This window comes from Merops nubicus, unplaced genomic scaffold, assembly GCF_000691845.1.
Source record: "Merops nubicus isolate BGI_N331 unplaced genomic scaffold, ASM69184v1 scaffold32612, whole genome shotgun sequence".
In the NCBI taxonomy this organism is placed as follows: domain Eukaryota; kingdom Metazoa; phylum Chordata; class Aves; order Coraciiformes; family Meropidae; genus Merops; species Merops nubicus.
This window is the reverse complement of record NW_008593478.1, coordinates 22,426-40,805: the sequence shown is the minus strand read 5'-3', so window position 1 is coordinate 40,805 and position 18,380 is coordinate 22,426. Positions and strand designations below refer to the sequence as shown.

The window sequence follows — 18,380 nt, the reverse complement described above, 5'->3', positions numbered from 1 at the left end:
GCGTTTTGAGAAGCGTTGCCAGCAAGTCAAGGGAGGTGATTGTTCCCTTCTGCTCAGCACTGGTGAGGCCGCACCTGGAATGCCGGGTCCAATTCTGGGCTTCCCAGTACAAAAGAGGTACAGATATGCTGGAGAGAGTCCTACAAAGGGCCACTAAAGTGATGCAGGAATTGGAGCATCTCTCCTATGAGGAAAGGCTGAGAGAGCTGGGACTATTCAGCCTGGAGGAGAGAAGGCTCAGGGGGTTCTTATCAAAATGTATAAATATCTGAAGGGAGGGTGCCAAGAGGACAGAGCCGGGCTCTTTCCAGTGGTGTTCAGTGACAGGACAGCAGGCACAAAAATTAAATACAGGAGGCTCTGTCTGAACATCAGGGGACACTTTTTTGCTGTGAGCGTGACTGAGCACTGGCACAGCTTGCCCAGGGAGGTTGTGGAGCTTCCATCCTTGCAGACATGTAGAAGCCCTCTGGACACGATCCTGAGAATCTGGCTGTAGGTGGCCCTGCTTGAGCAGGTGGGTTGGACTAGCTGACTTGCAGAGGTGCTTTCCAACCTAACCCATTCTGGGGTTCTGTGATGTCCACCCACGTTATAGTCAATTGTATAATATAATTTCATCCGAATAAAGAAAAATGTAAGAAAAATATATCTGCCTAAAGAGTACAAATACTGCTCATCTTTCACATAGCCTTTTACTCAACAGTTATGTGTTATTGTTACAAATCTAATTCCATATATATAAAAATAAGGAAAATTTCTTTAATAATATATGCTAACAATCTTCTGGAAACAAAGCTATAAATATGAAAGTGTGTATGGCAAAACAGTGAAAAATCTCTTTAAAGGAAGTATACGAAAGCCATTAAAATAGTAGTAATTATTAGCCTTGGTCCTGAAAACAACAATCAAAGATGAAATAATTAGTAACTAGACCTGTTCATCCGGTGAATCATTTATCTGCACACTGCCAATAAGCCAGTGGCTTCTATATTGTCTCTTCCATACACACAAGTGTCTTTTCTTGCGCAGGCAAGTCATAGCTTTAAAATGAGTTGTAACTGGAAAGGAAGTCTGAACTTCAGATAATGGTGGCAGAAAATCCAGACTGAGGCAGTTCTTCCAAGCTGAACTACAGAATATTTTCTATAATCCTTCAGCAAAGATAAAGAAAAACAGATTTCTCCTCTTTCACAGTGTCTATGAAGAAATTACCAAAGAATGATGGTCCCCCTGTAGCTGTCCTGCTACTCATTTGCATCACTCTTTACTAACATAGGAATCATTAATACTTTTTAGACTATCTAGAACTGGACATGGCTTATAGCTGCAGTGTGCATATTTGTTACTCTTCCCCATATAATTCAAAACACCACTTATAGGTCAGAAATATTTGATTTGTGTGACATAATCTGTCATCCTTCTGATAAAACAATTTCCTCTTCCCAGTGCGTTACCAGTCTTGGTAGTCAGAAGACTCAAAGTTTTAGCTTAGTTGGTATTAGACCTGCTTTAGCTAGGTCAGTCCAGTGCCGGTAGCACAAAATCACAAGTGCTGGCATTACAACATCATCATCATCTTCACAAAGTATAAGGAGGTAGTAAAAAGCAATTCACTCATTCCAGTGTCTTTCACAACTACATCCAGAAAGGTGTCACCTTTGGTACAGAGCCCGGCACAGTAAGAACAAGATTTGAAGTCCATGGATAACTTTATTTACTGTATAATTAATGTAAGTCCATTTCTCAGAAATTGCTTAAGAATGGCTCTGGGTAATGTACCAACAGTTTGCCACCAATTATTAACAAATACTGTCTTCAAGTTTCTTAAAAAAAAAAACAAAACCCAAAAAAACCCACAAAAAACCCACACTTAAGTAGTTTTACTTTTTATCTGGCTGCTTAAAGCCTTGCCAGCTTTTCAGTATTCCCTTTACTGTAGTCTTTTTACACTTATTCAGCTTTGTAGTGCTCCATCAGCTTTATAAAAATATTTTATTCCTAAGATGCTTTTCATCCTGTCTACTCTGTGAAGAGTAAAGCAAATAAACTGAAGAACTAACCCGTTTTTCCTTATTCCTACTTCCCAATTCCACAGTATCATTTTTGGTTTGACAGTTTTCCCCAGTATCTTTCTTTGTCAGTTATGCATGCAATGAGAAACCTGATAGCTGTAATATTCCCCAAGAGTCAGCATTCACCATTGCTTTTGCCTTTCTGATTAGCATACATCTAATTTCTGGTTACTTTTTTTATTTCTAATAAATACTAACCTTCTCAACTGGTATTTTTCAAAGCTTTTCATTAACAGTATTGCCTGTCATAGTATTTGTGGAAGTCTATCATGCTTTCTTGCCAGTTCTAGTCTTTCCAGTGAGTACTCCTTAGGTTTTTCTGGTTTTGCTAAGGTCATTTCTGATACAGTATTGGTAAGACTCAAAATAATAAAAAAAGGCCTAAGCTGGACATTCTGTATTTCTTTTACAGTGAGTCTCTACTTTCAGAAAGGTGTATCAGAACTGGCCCTAGAACGTTTTGTTGAGGTTTACAGAACCAATACTTATCTTGTGCTCTGAGTTCCTCCTGTGACAACTGCTTCCAACCTTAGCTGGCTCAGTTTCTGAATTTAGACAAAAAATTACTGACAAAGTGTGAACCCTTCAAGAAAAGAGCAAGAGGAGAGACCCTGTCTTATCTCTTAAGAGTTCCTCAGTGAACCCTTTTTCCCATGCTGCCTATCACAATTGTGATAGGCATTATGATCAAAGTTTGTATTAGGAATATCATTTAATGAGAGATCAACATGGGACATTTGTCATTTGTGCCAAGTCTGATTGATTGATTGATTGATTGATTTCCATGCTGAGAGCTGTGTAGAATGCCATCTTTGGCTTTGTATATGGCTCATGTCTGGACAAGGACACAGTGTTCTCCTACCACAAAGGGTGCAAGAGGTCTATATCTGGGCTCCGTTAAACATCTCTCTGATCCTTAAGCATGACCTCTGTCTGTAAGTTGTATTTAGCCTTATTGTTATTTCCCTACAAATGGATGCCATCAAATGTCATGCACAATAGCTTGACAATAAACGGTATTAATACTGTCACCTGTATGGAATTTTGTTCCCTGGGATTTAAGGATGTGCCATCAGCTGAAAGGGTCGCAGAGGATGTTGCAGCATTTCACAAGGGTGAATGTGGAGCCAGTCACCTTTGTTTTCCTCCAAGTGTCCTGCCCCTAAGAATCATATTAGCTATTGTGGAATGGTTCTGTCCTCTCTTTCCTGGGCTGACAGATTCATAACTGTGACAAATCTAACATAGTCATCAGGAGTTTAGTTTTATGACTATATCCACCTAGGCTGCAGTGTTTCCACAGCATCAGTCTGTCTCAAGCTAATGAAGCGCTTTATGGCCACTTATAAATCAGCTTTCACTATTCAACTTACTGTGCTATTTCTAATTAATTTGGAAGACTAAACCCGCAACTGAAGCTCACTGTTTTTCATTGTTTCTCCCACTATTATTTCCTCTTCTGAAGTCACAAGTGTAGATAATCGGATATATGTACTATCTCCTATTGGAAAAATCTATTAAGTGAACAAGAAAATTCTGAAATTCTCTTGCAGTAGTCCAGAAGTATGACAGAGCAATTTAATACACAATATTATAGTGTTATGGTAAGCTATATGTGGAGCAACAGATGTATATGGGAAGAGAAGAAGTAGTATATTATCACTATAATGTGAGAGGGGAAAAAAATTAGTCAGCTCTTGCACAAATAACTTTCACTGGTCTAATGAATAGCTTCATATAATTTAAAATAATCCTTCTGTATAATGAACTTGCGAGCTAATTACTCTTGGATTGCCACAGCACAGTGTAACTCTGTCAGTCTGGGAGCATTTTGAAGTTTGCCAAAGTTGTGAAGGGGGTACAGTTGAAACTAGAATTGAATGGGTTTCCCAGTCAATACATCTACACATTGTTGTGGGGTATTGTTCCAGGCAGTAACTGTGATCATTGCTAGATTTATCCTTTTATAAAACAATAGAGTTAAAAGTGGCAGATGGTAGTTAATGATTAACATTCCTAGTAAACAAACTTTTGCAGGGATATATTTAAAGTGGTTTTGTGTATATAAATAGACAAGGATCATGAGCTATGGAACTATAATTGAATTACATTAGCATAACTTAAGCAGAAGCTTAGTAAATACCAAACACCTTAATTGACTTGCACAGTATGAGGAGGTTAATGACATGCCCCTATAAATGACTCTTCAAAGTGTTTGGCAACACGGCAGTTTAGAGCCAAACTAGTACCCAGTACCCCACCCTTTGTGGCTGGTGTATGGTAACTTATTTAACTCCTACCCCTCAAGCTTGGCCTCTGCTAGGATTTCTCGAGGTTGAAGCAGCAGCCTTCCTTGCAGAGAGCTGGGAGCCTCCCTGGGAAGTGGGTCAGTGCCTTTGCTGTGCCCTCCAGTTGCTCCTGTCTGCCTCCCAGCCTGAAGAGCCCTTTGGTCGCTGGGCTCGTAGCACCTGCTGGAGTGGGTTGGCTCAGGCTCCACAAACTTATACCTTTAAATGCAGAAGCTCTGCTCCCTCTGCCAAAAATTTGCCCAGCATCATTGTATAACTCTCATGCTCACAGAACATACCAGCTCTTTTTGTGTGGGCAATAATTGTCTGGTTTTTGCAGACTTTGCAGTCTTTTTCCTCCTTTTTATTTAGATTTTTTGCTGATGCTGTTTGTGGAAAATGTGCTGATTACATATTCTAGTGGGTTCAAGAAGTGTAACTGAATTTGGTTGTTGGAACTGTTCAGTCTGTGCATCTGAGTCCAACCTGAGCTGTGCATCTTTTTAGCTAAGGCATGTGTTATTCATCCATGCTCATTCTGAAATCTTAATAGTGGAGTTAGAAGCCTGATTGAAAACCAGCAGTGGTTTGTTGGTTTATCATGCCAAGTAAACTAGATATATAATGCAATTACCAGTCTAGTTAATTATTTTTAAAATACTAGTGAGTCAGGAAACTATATGGAAATTGATAAGAAATTAATTCCTGTTACATTTGAATAATTTGTAAAAAGCAGATTAGATCCACAGGTGGCTGAATTTTGTATTCTTCTCTCACATAAGAAACTGTGCTGTAAATGAGCTAGCTTCTCTCTTGGGAAAGAAATGTGAGTTTTGCTGACAAGCTGAGGTCTCTAAGCAGAAAAAAATGCATGCTGACAGTTTGACCCAGTGGCCAATTTACTGATTTCTTTCCCCCTTTTTATTTCTCTTTTAGATGCTGAAGAATACCAGCCTCCAATATGGAAATCATACTGTGAGTATATGAGAAATTTGAATAATCTTAATACCTTACCAAGGTGTCACTGTTAGGTCTTTTCTCTTTCTTTGTTTAGAAAAAAGACATGAATGTACTAGGTGCTTGTAGGAATTACTCTATGGGACAGGAGCAGCAAAACCTGAACTTTCCTTGTTCTTTGTGGAGCAAATGCAGCAGGGATATGAGTGCAGACTCTCTGGGTTGCTCTGCAAGTATACAAATCCTGGGTTTCATGGCTTCTCTGCTGAGATTTTCAGGAAGGATTCCAGAGGTAGAGGTTAATGCTTCATGTGTTTACTAAAGGTCAGGCTTGAGTATACTTGTCTTTTTATATGGGTCACCAAATCACTTTAAGATAATAATATTTTTGATCCTTAGCAATAGAAGCTGATTTTTGAAGTGGTGGTTTAGAAGTTGGAGACAACATTATCAGTTCTTTGAACCTTCCTGTCTGCCTTTAGAAAAATAAAAAAAATCATTTACATAGAGTGCAGGGCAGAAGTGCATATTTTATGCTATTTTTGCTTTGTTCCAAATGTATTTTCTAATAAAGTAGAAGAGATCTGAGACAAATTATTGGCCTTTAAAGCCCTTGTTGAAGATGGTATATACAATTGATCTTTTAATTTAAAACCTTACCGGAACTTTAGTGAAACTTTAGTTTTGGGTGTGGAATGGGATTTCTTTGCTGTTTTCAGATACTGAACTTCCTAAGCAAAAGTGTTTTTTTTTTTATTGTGGCAACTCAAATTCAGTACAGTGTCATTAGCAAAATGGAACTACAAAAAGACAAGGATCACAGTAGTTACATGCATGTACATGTATAATTTTATAGGCTGGAATAAACTTGTTCACTTCACTTAGATGCACATTAAACTACCTTGCTGACTTCAAAGACATCACCTCTGTGTTACCTGGGAATGACATTCTGCCTTAGAACAGACTGGGATTTTTTCAAGCCAAATTTGCATATGCCATTAATTTAGAAAAATTACTCCTCAGAATTGCTTTTTAGAGATGTATTTTTCTGTTGCAGGATTTTGAATGTATAAGCCAAATACTCCTTAAAAGTCAGCAAGAGTGTAGTGATTTGAGCTGGACCATTCAAGTGTACTTTGCTGGGTACTTGGAAAGAAGCAGACACTTGAGCAGAGTTTTTTAGAAGAGGAACCTGGCTTACTCAAATCAATGGAAAAGCTTCCATTGGCTGATGAGACCAGGATTTGAAATGACAGATGTTTCCTTTTTTGCAGGAAGTTTTCATTAAAAAGTCGGGGAATAAGCACATGCCTTTACTTTCCTTCTCTTAAGTTGACCAGTGGTGCAGCAGACAGGTCACTGCATGCAGTGAAAAAGTTTGGTTACTTTTGCCTGGATACAGTATGCATAGTCCAAGGAAACTTTTTTTTTTTTTAAAAAACAGAATGAACTAGTAGAATGTGAATATATAATTTCCTATTCATATATATGTAGGATGCCAATATTGTGGGAGTGACAAAATCATGGGCTCAATGCATAAATGATCTAGGGAAAAATTACACAACTCCAAAATGCAGAAAATAGTTTAAGATTACAGATTTACTGCTGAGCCTGCTTAGCCACAAACATAAGTTTTTCATAGCAATGCAAGCTAATGTATGCTTCTTTGCTAGAAAAATCCCTCTCTGATAAATTAATTATAGAGGTTACGTCCAACAGTAGTCTATGATGCAATCTACTGTCCTGTCTCATCACAATTTAAAACAGTATATGTATTTCACTTTTAGCAGTTTGTGTTTACTGCTTATCTAACAGTTGTTTTCAGTGTACTTTAAACTTTTAAAGTTTGCTAACATGCTATTAAGGTACTTTGCATACAGTTTTGATTACTTTTTAAAGTCCTGGATAAATTTCAGTGCACTATGTAGCCTTTTTTTTGGGATCACGATCAAGGCTTCAATCCTTCTAGCTTCTCAACAAAGGCAGATTTTCCTGCTTATGCAGGCAAAGTATTCAAATAAACAGTATTTCACATATCTATAGGCAAATGCTGATCAAAGTGAAACAGCTTTCAGAAACCAAGCCTTACTCCTTGGTGTAATGTACAAACTTGTTTCAGCTGCATCTGGAAAAGATGAACCCTTCTGATGCAGAAGTTCCTCACTTTTTATGAAGAATTGTTAGAAGCTACATGGGTTTCACAGATGATCATCTTTTTTGGATTTCTTCAGTTAGCCCTGGGACACAGAGAACAAAGGAAATGGCAAGAAAGATTTTGTATTACTGGAAGGGAATGAGGAAAAAAAACCAGAAAGTTACTAGCAGACAGCAGTCTCTAGGTAGTGAATTTGATTGCATTTCTACCCGAGTAACAGTTCAACAAACCAATATCCAATAACAGATCTCTTTTTGAGTCAGCTGATTGTTAGGAGTATTATATGAAATGGTATTTTGCCTTTTTACCATCACTGAGGTAGGAAAGAAAGGAAGCTAAGAATCACAGGCATGTAGGTTGGCAGGGACTGCTGGGGTAAGCTGATTCGATTTCCCACTCAAAGCATGACTACTGTCAGCTCTAGAGCAGAGCAGACATGTTTGTGTTTAGCCAAGTCCTGAAGATTTTCAGGGATGGAGCCTCTCCCACCTTTGTGGATAACCTGCTATAGTGCTGAACTGCCCCCTTAGAGCAGAACCAATGATCTTACCAGCTTCATATGATAAGTAGGCAACTTGTTTGCTAAAACTGTCATCATTTTTAACTTGCAGCTACCACACATCCTATCCGCAGTTGAGTTTTGAAGAGTTGTAAAACAACTCTTTTTCTCCTTTGACCACTGTTGAGATTGGCATGTGCTAAGCAAGTATAATGTCAAAGCCACTGCAATGCTTGTTTGCATTAAGATCTGTACGCTGAAGTGAAGCCATGTGGGAAGACTCAAAGCATCAGCTGATGTCGTGCTTTAGCTCCTCACAAATTTTCCCTCCCTTCTGCTCTTTATCAAATAATAAGCACAGTGTCTGAGACTCAGTTCTCTTAGAAATTAAGGCTTTATTTCAGCCAGGCACTTAGGTTCCTAATTAAGCAGCAGAAATAGGACAGCTCATTTTGTTCAAGCTCAGCACGTGGATAAGTGCCTGACTGAGATGAGGCCGGGATGGTAGAACTAAGAACTGTGAACCACTCTCAGATAGAAGGCAGGATGTCTCTTTGCTGCTTTGTGAAAGTGATGATGGGAACGTTTCCGCTGGAGCATCACTGAATTCTAGTCATAGATGAGTTAAAGGAGACAGCCTGAGTTCCTGACACACTGCAGAATGGAAAAAACAGAAAGAAATTGGTGATAGTCCTTCTTCCCTGGCAGAAAAGGAGTAAGTGTTGATTTTTGCATGAGAGAGTCCGTTTGTTTCTTAGATCAGATTTTGGAATTAGTTCTTTCTAAAACATACTGTAGAATTTGCCTTATTCATCCCATGAGACAAGCCTCTTCCTCTAGCAGGAACAAAAAAAGATACATATATATATATTCTAGGTAGTTACTTTACATCCTAAAGAATGTTCCCCTAGAAGTTAAATAATAAATTAAAGTTCAGTTAACTTAACAAGTTCCCGGGTGATTGTGATGCTATGAATGCTGGCAAACTGCCTGAATTATGAAACTGATGAAGATGTTCAAGGGCCAGTTAAAAGCTACTGTATTTTGCTATTGCAGTGCTGCATTTTGATCTAATATTTAGTGTGTATTATTAGTGTGCATTTCATTTGCATCTGATACTGAACAAAAAGCTTCCAGCTGGATGGTCCTTTCTATATAGTAATAATAGATTTTCTCTTTTCATGCAGTTGACCTTTTATAAGGTTAATTTTCTCAGGGCTCAAATAATAATGCATCATTATGTTCAAGTGTCATCTTTTTTATGGTCACAGTGGGTTTTTCTCTAACCTGCCTGTCGGTTTTAACTGGTGGAATAGACTAGGTCAGATGATGGTAAGTGCCTACCACTCTACTTAATAAGTGTGATTTTCTGCTATTTCAGTTACCCTTATACATTGGATAAATATCCTTATACATTTTATTCTTCTTTTAAGATTTTCAGGGGGGATGAAGGGAGACTAGGGGGCAGGGAATGAGGCAGAAAGGCAAGACTTGTTTGTCATTCAAGCAAATAAGAGAGAGGCGTGTGTTTTCGAAACTTTTGACCATTCCCTGGACCCAGCTGGGGTCTCAGCAATGTCAGTGAGAGTGTGAGTGCCCAGCACTTTTGAAAAAGTATATAATGAAATCGTGCAGAACTGCAGGATGTTCAGCACTCCTGAAAATGAGGTCACTTAATGAGGTGTCTGCGCTCAGTGGAACTTGGCTGTAGGGTACATTTTTCTCAAGTCACTTTATCCATAATATTGCACTTGTACTTGTAGCCCATTATCAGGCTTTCATAATGCAATCATTTGAAGCAGAAACAGGGGAGAACCTTTCTAGAGAAGAACACAGCTTTGGGTAGGGTCACACTTGCTTTGCTCCTTAGTACCTTGCTCTGTGGTGTACTGCCTTTTCCTAGTTTTTCACAACTGCATTTTCACTGTTGTTTTACTTCCTCCACCCTTGCCTTGCTCTGGGTCTTTTCTGGGTATCCATGGCAGCTATGTGCTTATCTGTCTCTTCTCTGTTGTTTGTGTCCTGTTGAATTGATGTGCCTTACCACAATGTCACTGGTGGCTCTCAGTCCTTTCTTTCTGTTCCAAATCTGTCTTCTCTCCCTTCATCTAATGATTCTCCATCTCTCTCCCGTAGTTCCACTGGTTTGTCTTTCTGTCAGTTTAACATCTTTCAATTTAAAGCTAATGTGGCCAAATCTTACTTCTTTATCTTTCCCTGGAAACCATTTCCTATTCATGATGTTTTCTGTGGTTACCACCATTCATGATCTCAGTCATACTTGTTACTTGGGGCCATTTTCTCATCCTGCACATTTAAAGCAGCATGTAATTTATTATTATTTATTTGTATAGTAATAACCTTATTACATTTTCCTCTGATGATTTCTAAATCAGATATTTTTCTCAGTTCAGATTATTGTGCAGATTAATTACCTGTGCCTCTCTGAGAATGACAGCAGCCTTTTCTAGTCTATTCCAAATACACTTGTTAAGATGATTTATCTTCCTTACATTCATCATGAATCCCCGTACTGATTCCTTCCACTGCATCCTATCAGTATCTAGTTTTTTGTCTTTGCTTTCAAGTCTTTCGTATATCTGCCCTCTCCTGTTGATCTTTCCTTCGTTTTGGGAAATGCTGACTCTTCTCCCCACCCTTGCTTCTCCAGGGCCATCAGCCCCTGAGTTCCTTTAGGTCATTTCAGAGAGCGCTTTGCTTTTCTCACTTCTTATAAATGCAGCACATCACAAGATAGACTCTCCTTCAGACCGGCTTGTTTTGCACCACAGCTGTCAAGACTATCTTAGAAACAACTCCATGAGCTTAATTTGCTACATCAGCTAATATTGAACAGATTTTATTATTGAAGTATGATATTTAAATTAAAATTGAAATTAATAAATTAGGGAAATAGGTCTTTTATTTTAAATATGAAGCAATCATATTCTTGCAGTAGTTTGAATCCTTAGAGTTCCTTCTCTGATGGAAATCTATTTTAAAAATGGTTCCTATTTCTCTCTTGAATATGTTTAGTATTAAGCATCAGTAACTTGCTGAATCAGTTGTGCTGATTTCAGACATTCAGAAATGGACTCTAAAACCATATTTGGCTCCAGAATATTCAGAGTTTTAAAAAGCTATCTGTGATTTTTGAAGTAAAATTTTCATGCTCTGCTTGGCGGCTCTTTTCAATACAGAAGCTGTTTGATCACAAGAGTAAAAGGAAGGCTTTGAATCTTAGTCACACAATTGCAAGATGTAAGAAAGACCACAAGTTTTCATGAATCTTGTGGAAAAGTACTTTGAGATATGGCAACACTGAATGATGCAGGTTAAATCCAATACCTTAGCACAAAGTCAGAGCTGGATCACACCCATATGCATTAAAACTGATAGGGAATATAAGAAATAATGAACTCTTTTTCTGTGCCTCTCCAAGCAACTAGAGATGAAGGTTAGGTAGGGAAAAGGAGAGGTTATGGTTTTTCCACTTTGACATTAGCAGAGAAGAGAAGCCCCAAAGCTTTCACACCCAAGTGACAAACTTGGGTGCAAGCTGAGGACTTTCCTGTTTCTCAGATTTCATTACTTCTATCCCCATTTAAAGAGAAGGGACAGAAGGTGGGAGAAGGTGCTGAAGAGTAGCAACTACCATTATCAATTCACTTTCTGCAACAGGGCTTCTGTGTTTATCAAACCTTCAGACATTTATATTTCTCCCATAATCTACCACCTTCCAGGGCATAATTCTGAGTTTCACAGGCTTTATGAAGAGCCCTGTACTAAAAACACGGTCATTTAAAAAAATTCATAGACACGACATGATCTTTCCGAATACAAGAAGGTCAGCATGCAGAAGGCCTTCCTCAAGGGAGGCAATCCAAACCTCTGGGATTTTTACTGGAGTTACAGAGAGACAGTCTGTCTGCGCTGGAATTGATTACTGTCATTGCATGTCAGCTTCTTCTCACGACTCTGAAGTGGAAAGGAAGGAGAGGATCTTATTAAACACATGCAGTGAAGAGGCTGTGGAGCCAGAGCTCAGTGACTACCCCTAGCCTCAGGTCTCTCCTCCAGCCCTCAGAAGATTCACTAAATTGATCCAGGGCTATTTGAATAGGGCATAATTGCTCTGAGAGGAATGTTTGCTTGCTCATCAGTAATTGCCAGCAAATCCTGAAATATATTACAAGATTGTTGTGAACCCTTTCAAATGTGCTGAACCTTTTTATTGTCATATCCAAAAAACTGCTAGTATTGCTGGTAAGCAGTCTTTTCTTGTGCTGTTACAAGCACAAGGTAGAAGCAGAAGTGAGATTTTATCCTGAGATACACCTAATTAATCTTTGTAGCTCATGTTCCCTGGTATAGAACTGTCATGGCAAGTACTAAAGGAGATAATACTTCTACAAGTCAAACCAAGGATCACTTTAGTTAGTTTGCAGGACAACAACCAATTTTCATATGAATATCGTAGATACGTTGTAATACCTCTGTTCACTGTCCTGTTCTTCACATTTGCATTTTCCTCTGCAGCCTCTGGCTAAAAAGACTCATCTAAATAAAAGTTCGTGTATGTTGCCATCTTCTAATGATCTGTACCTTTTTGTGTTTGACAGTGTATCAGTTGCAACAAGAGGCACCACGTCCCAAGAGAATCATCTGTCCTCGGGAGGTCAGTTCTTCTTTTGCTCTACGTTGTTAAATCTGATGAATTGTCAGCAGCATATGATTACCAAAAGTTTTTTTGTACAATCTGTGGGTAGTATTTGCTTTCATTTTTCTAAGCCTTTATTTTATATAATTATTTTTCTTAATGTTGATTAATTAAAGCAGATTAATATTTGCTAATTAAGCATGGAGGCCTCATTCTACCACTAGAAGTACCTTCATTAGGCAAATGCTCATTAATCATTGCTTAGTATGCTTTTCTGCATACTACCTAAACTTTTGTGTTTCCTTGTCACAGTGGTGTATTTTCTTTCTGCATCTGCATATGAACGTCTGTGTCATATGTTTCAGCATGATACATGTAACTCCAGTTTGTTAAATGCTTTTCTGCCAAGAATGATGTTCAAGTTAAAATACTGAAGTGATAGCCAGACAACTCAGTTCCATCACAGAAACTTTAAAGGTTATAGGATGTTTAGAAATCCATAGGGCTGCAGGTTTGGCTGAGTCATAGAATCATAGAATCTTAGAATGTTTGGGTTGGAAGGGTCATCTAGTCCAAAGGTCATCTAGTCCAAACCCCTGCTATAAGCAGGGACATCTCCAACTAGGTCAGGCTGCTCAGAGCTTCGTCAAGCCTGACCTTAAATGTCTGCAGGGATGGGGCCTCCACCAACTCTCTGGGCAACTTATTCCAATGATCTATCACAGTCATATTGAAGAACTTTCTCCTAATGTCTAACCTAAATCTACGCTTTTCTAGCTTAAACCCATTACCCCTGATCCTGTCACTACAAATCCTTGTGAACAGTCCCTCCCCTGCTTCCTTGTAGGCCCCTTTCAGATACTGGAAGGTCACTATAAGGTCCCTCCAGAGCCTCCTCTTCTCCAGGCTGAACAACCCCAACTCCCTCAGCCTGTCCTCATAGGAGAGGTGCTCCAGCCCTTTAATCATTTTTGTGGCTCTCCTCTGGACACGCTCCAGTCTTGTGTCCCATTTTCTTTTTCTGTATTTCTCCATTTCTACATAGTTAAATGTGTCAGTTTCTCAACCTACATGGCATAACAGTAATGGAAAACATATGTAGATGTCTCTGCTTAATCAATAAAACTGTGATAGCTTTATCTTCTGTAATGTCAGAGACAAATTTTGTGCAAATAGTAATAATAGTAATAGAAACACTAAACACATGAAATGATTACACGAGGTATGAAAGATGATGTGAAAGAAGATAGAAACTGTGCTTCATCAGCATGATACACAGCTCTACTGTCAAACATCATCCTGAGCTCTGACCTGCTTCCCACACTGTGTACCCATTGAAGTAGAGCCCTAGCACAGCATCTGTCAAATATTAGCTGATGCAGTGTCAAAACTGTTTTGCCTGGGGCAGGAGGTTTTGTACCAAGGCATAGGGAGTTGCCCAGGGTCATGAAGAAGATCCATTGCGAAGCCAGGAATTTAATCCAGTTTTCCTGAGTCCACCCCGTGGCCAACGGCCATTGCATTTTTCTCTGAAGTGCCATCTAATAGCTGTCTCAGGGCAGGGACAGCAGGGTCTTGGCCTCAGACTGGAACTCTTCAAGCTCTGTCAGTTGAGGATGGTCCCAAGACATGTATACAGGAAGCTGAGAAGGACAAGCAAAACACCAGAGCGGGTGAGCCCTCCTATCATCCTTTATCCCTGTCAAAGACAAGGCTCAGGGAGAGGGAGCACACTGTAGCCCTGTGGGACTTCAGTGCATGTGTGCTGAAGGGTTTTAACAAGACTTTCCTCTCTGAAATTCTTGTGCAAAGCACATGATAGGCACCTATCTGTGGCTGATATTCTCTAAAGGAGAGTACATTAAAATTTTTACTGAATGACTATCATATAACAGGTATTAAACTAGTAGTTTTATGGTTTAAAATAATGAAGGTAAACAGGTAATTTGCTTCCAGTGTGGCTTTAAGGGAGTTTCTGACTTTGTGTGAGATAATGGTTATTTTATTTATCTATTTCATATTGGAACTACTTTGAGGAAGACCTTGTTTTAAGAAAATCTGAATAATAAGCGTTGAATTCGTAGGAACCCCTGTCTACAATTTTAATTCATCTTTGTGGGGATACAAGTGACTTAGTTTGAATAAGTCTAATCCAAAATTTATTATGCTGGCTCAGATCAAAGCATTTCTGAGCTTCCCTCCATGAGTGAAAATTTGAATCAAGGTAAAATGTTTTTAAAGTTAATACAATTAGGAATTGTATTCTTGTTCTAGAAACAAGATTATCTGTACAAGTAAATGGAGTAAGTGTGCAGCTGTGAACTCTTTACCAATGTGCTGCATGGAAATTATTTCCTTAGACTCAAGAACATGGTATGTACAACTGAAGTTATGCTCTCCTCCCTTTGCCTGATGTTTAAAGATCATACATACTTAGTGCCTGTTCAGGTCACTTCCAAAGATTTGAAGAAAGAAGCTAAGCTCTTTCACACTAGATCTTAGGAAGAAGTTCTTCAGCACAAGGATGACGAGGCTCTGGACTAGATTGCCCAGAGAGGCTGTGGATGTCCCCTCCCTGGAGGTGTTTAAGGCAGGCTGGATGAGGCCTTGAGCAACCTAGTCTGGTTGAGAGGTGTCCCTGACCATGGCAGGGAGGTTGGATTAGCTGATCTTCAGAGTTCCTTCCAGCCTAAATCATTCTATGATTCTATGGTGTCATATTAACAAATCAGTAACTGGCAAAGCAGTACCTAGCAAGACAAGTAAAAAATGTCTGATTCACATAATCTAGGTTTGATTCTGATTAATGAACCATTTTCAGCATCTCACTTCATGGACTGAAGAGTCATATTTTGATTTGTTTTGATTTAAAAAATAAAATCAGTTCAATAGCTGAAAATAAGATACTTTATTCAGGGTTAGGTATATAAAGCTGTATGAATTCCCACAAATGTGATCTTCTTATTCAATTGAATTCTTATTACGTGGATTTTGAATCTTTGTATAGCTCAGCTGTGTGTGTTCACAACCCAATTGCTAGAAGCACAGAGATACTTTGACCCAAAAGCCAAAAAAAACACTGCAACAGTGATGATGTGCTTTATTTTCACATATAAATGGGGATGTGGAGGTGAGTGGGATGTCCTGATACCAAGGTTGCTCCTTGTGATTCATATTACTGAGTTTAGATAAAGTAGAATGACATACTCTTTTCATAGAGCATCACAGATTAATTTAGAGAGAAAATTCAGCACTATGGTCCTGTGGCACCTATTAGCTTTTCCTTAGCACACAGGCTGTAAGGTGAGGGTTTTGGGGTTGTCTTGATTCTAGTTTGGCTGCAGTGTAATCTGATGATTGTGTTGGCTTGCCTCATTAAAGATGGCATCTTATTAATCCTAAATTTCTGTCAGTTGCATAGAAAGACCTCAAAAGCTAATTTTGTGTTAGGTATGTGAAAATATATTAATTAGCTGTACAATAGTTGTTTAGTATGCAACGTGTTGCTCATCCAAGATCTGGAGAGCAAGTGTCAGCAGGATGTGTGACTGATGGGGGAAAGATTTATCTCTCTGTGTGCATATCATAGGAACTGGACTCTTGAGAGTGTTCTCTTGTATAATTTCTGATTCAAACTGATTCAGACAAATGCAAAAATTGCAAATAATTTTGAATCCTTCATGCTTATGGAAAGATGTCTTTCATTCATAATTGCCAGATTCTGCACTGTTCACAAGGAAATGGAAGCATCTGCTGCAAACAAACCTGTAACACCAACAGATAAACTTGTGAAGGGTTGGAGGGGTTTATTTAGCTCTCACCACTTGGCGTTTTCATTATTCTTCCATCTTTCCATTGCCATCTTTCACATTCTCCACATTCATTTGCTCTTCCATTATCTCCTTGTTACTCCATAGTCACAGGGGGTTTAGCCTCAGATCTTGGCATTTTTGTGTCTGATTTGTGTGGATTTCATTATTAACTCTCATTTGAGAAAGGTATCACCTCTCCTGATATGCAAACCATCAGACTAGAAGCTGGGACTGTAAATAAAACATGAACCTTTATATTTTTGTGTCTTTGCACTTTGCTATCATTGTTTTTTTTTTTTTTTCTTTTTTCCATACATAAATATCTTGTCAACAACAGCAGGTTGTTCCTGCAATGGGATTCATATTGAATGAACTGTTAGGGCTTCAGGTATCTTAACAGCTTTTAATTAATCACCACTGGCAGCAGGGCTAGTGTGAATATCCTACCTTCCCAGTAACATTGGATTTCTGCCAGTATCCTCATTTGTAACCATATTCCTTCCAGCAATGTTTTAATGATTTATTTTTTAAATAGAAAATGGTTCGTTTAAAAGCACCATTCAGGTGGAGGAGTAGCTTTTAAATATCGTGCAAATGTGTTGATGGGCACCAAAGTATCGGATTTGTATTGTGAGGAAGTCATATTATAAAGCATCTTCTAGACTTTATTCTACAGCAATACTGATAAAAAATTACATTCTTAGGAAATAATTCAAGCATTCAACTTCCTGGTTTTATCTGAAAGTAACATTTTGAAGAATTCTTAGTTTTAAGAAATATTTCAGGATTAGACTATTCAAAGTTAAAATATCTTTTAAAGAAATGCAGGCTTTAACAAAGTAAAATAATTAAAGAGGGATGGTGACATTGTTTGGGAGTATCTTTGGTTAAGCAATAGGTTTGTTAAAAATTTCCTTCAAAGAGGGAGTGAGTCTTACCCATGTGGGTTCGGATTACTTGTGTAGAGATATTCATACCTGTGAATACTATTCCTTTTCTGTTCCAAGAAAGCCATAATTGCTGACAGCAATTTTTGAGGCTGGTGATTTCGTCTGCATTAGACCTGGCATATTGCTAACAGTGCCTTGGTCAAGACAGTGTCAGCAACAGTGAGAAACCCGTCTAAATTTCCCTAGAGTAGACAAAGCCTTAGAGCCCTAACTTATATTATTATGTAGAAAAATGTCAGTTAATTGCCTGCCTTGTCGTTCTGAATTCCAAATAGGTTGTCAGAAGCAGCAGAAATTATTATCTCTGCCTTTAAAGCATCAAAATTACGGTTTCATGATTAAAAGCAAATATGATTACAAAAGGGAGGCTTTTCTCTGAAAAAGAAAAAATCCCTTTTTCTTTTTGCTTATGTAATTTCCTTAAGTGATAAATATATTCTGACTGTACTGCTGAGAGTCTTTCACTCTAACCATCCAGAGTGTCAGGAACTGTTTGACCCTCTGGGTATCCATTACCGAGATTTATCGAAGCAAGTGTACAGATAGTGGCATTTCATGGCGCATAACTGTTGAAATGGTCACTAGCAGGTTTGTAATTATATTGCCATCTTATGCACTACCAGCAGAGGACATAGAGGATCCACTGCAAGTTATTCTTTACTCAGTTATCCTCGAAGTTTCTTCTGAAGCATGGAATTCAAGCTAAGAACAATGTAATTAGCAGAATATCATTTCAACAATAGAGGTATTGAAAAGTGCTTGAAAAACGCTAGTTACTTGTGTCAGCTCTTACAGGCACAAAAATGCTCTATATTTGTATGTAAGAAAAAATTTGTGATTAGGTAAGCTTGAGCAATGTTAAAATTAAGCCTTAGTAAGATGTTTGCAGAGTATATCTGACTGGACAATAAGTATTTAATCATTGTAATAAGTCTTCTATTAATTCCCTTATTCTGCTCACTTAGTGACCGTTACAAGCTGAAT

At 38.4% G+C, this 18,380-nt stretch overlaps 1 protein-coding gene across 1 annotated transcript in view; it reads left to right on the top strand.

Moving 5' to 3' along the window:
* Positions 1–5,299: 5,299 nt before the first annotated feature.
* LOC103768321 (beta-chimaerin) overlaps positions 5,300–18,380 on the top strand; it is a gene marked incomplete at both ends in the record, with an annotated part of 27,710 nt that continues 14,629 nt past the window's right edge. Inside the window, 2 exons of the mRNA XM_008935463.1 lie at positions 5,300–5,338; positions 12,597–12,652. Coding sequence (XP_008933711.1) covers positions 5,300–5,338; positions 12,597–12,652 — 95 coding nt within the window. The remainder of the gene's footprint in view (positions 5,339–12,596; positions 12,653–18,380) is intronic.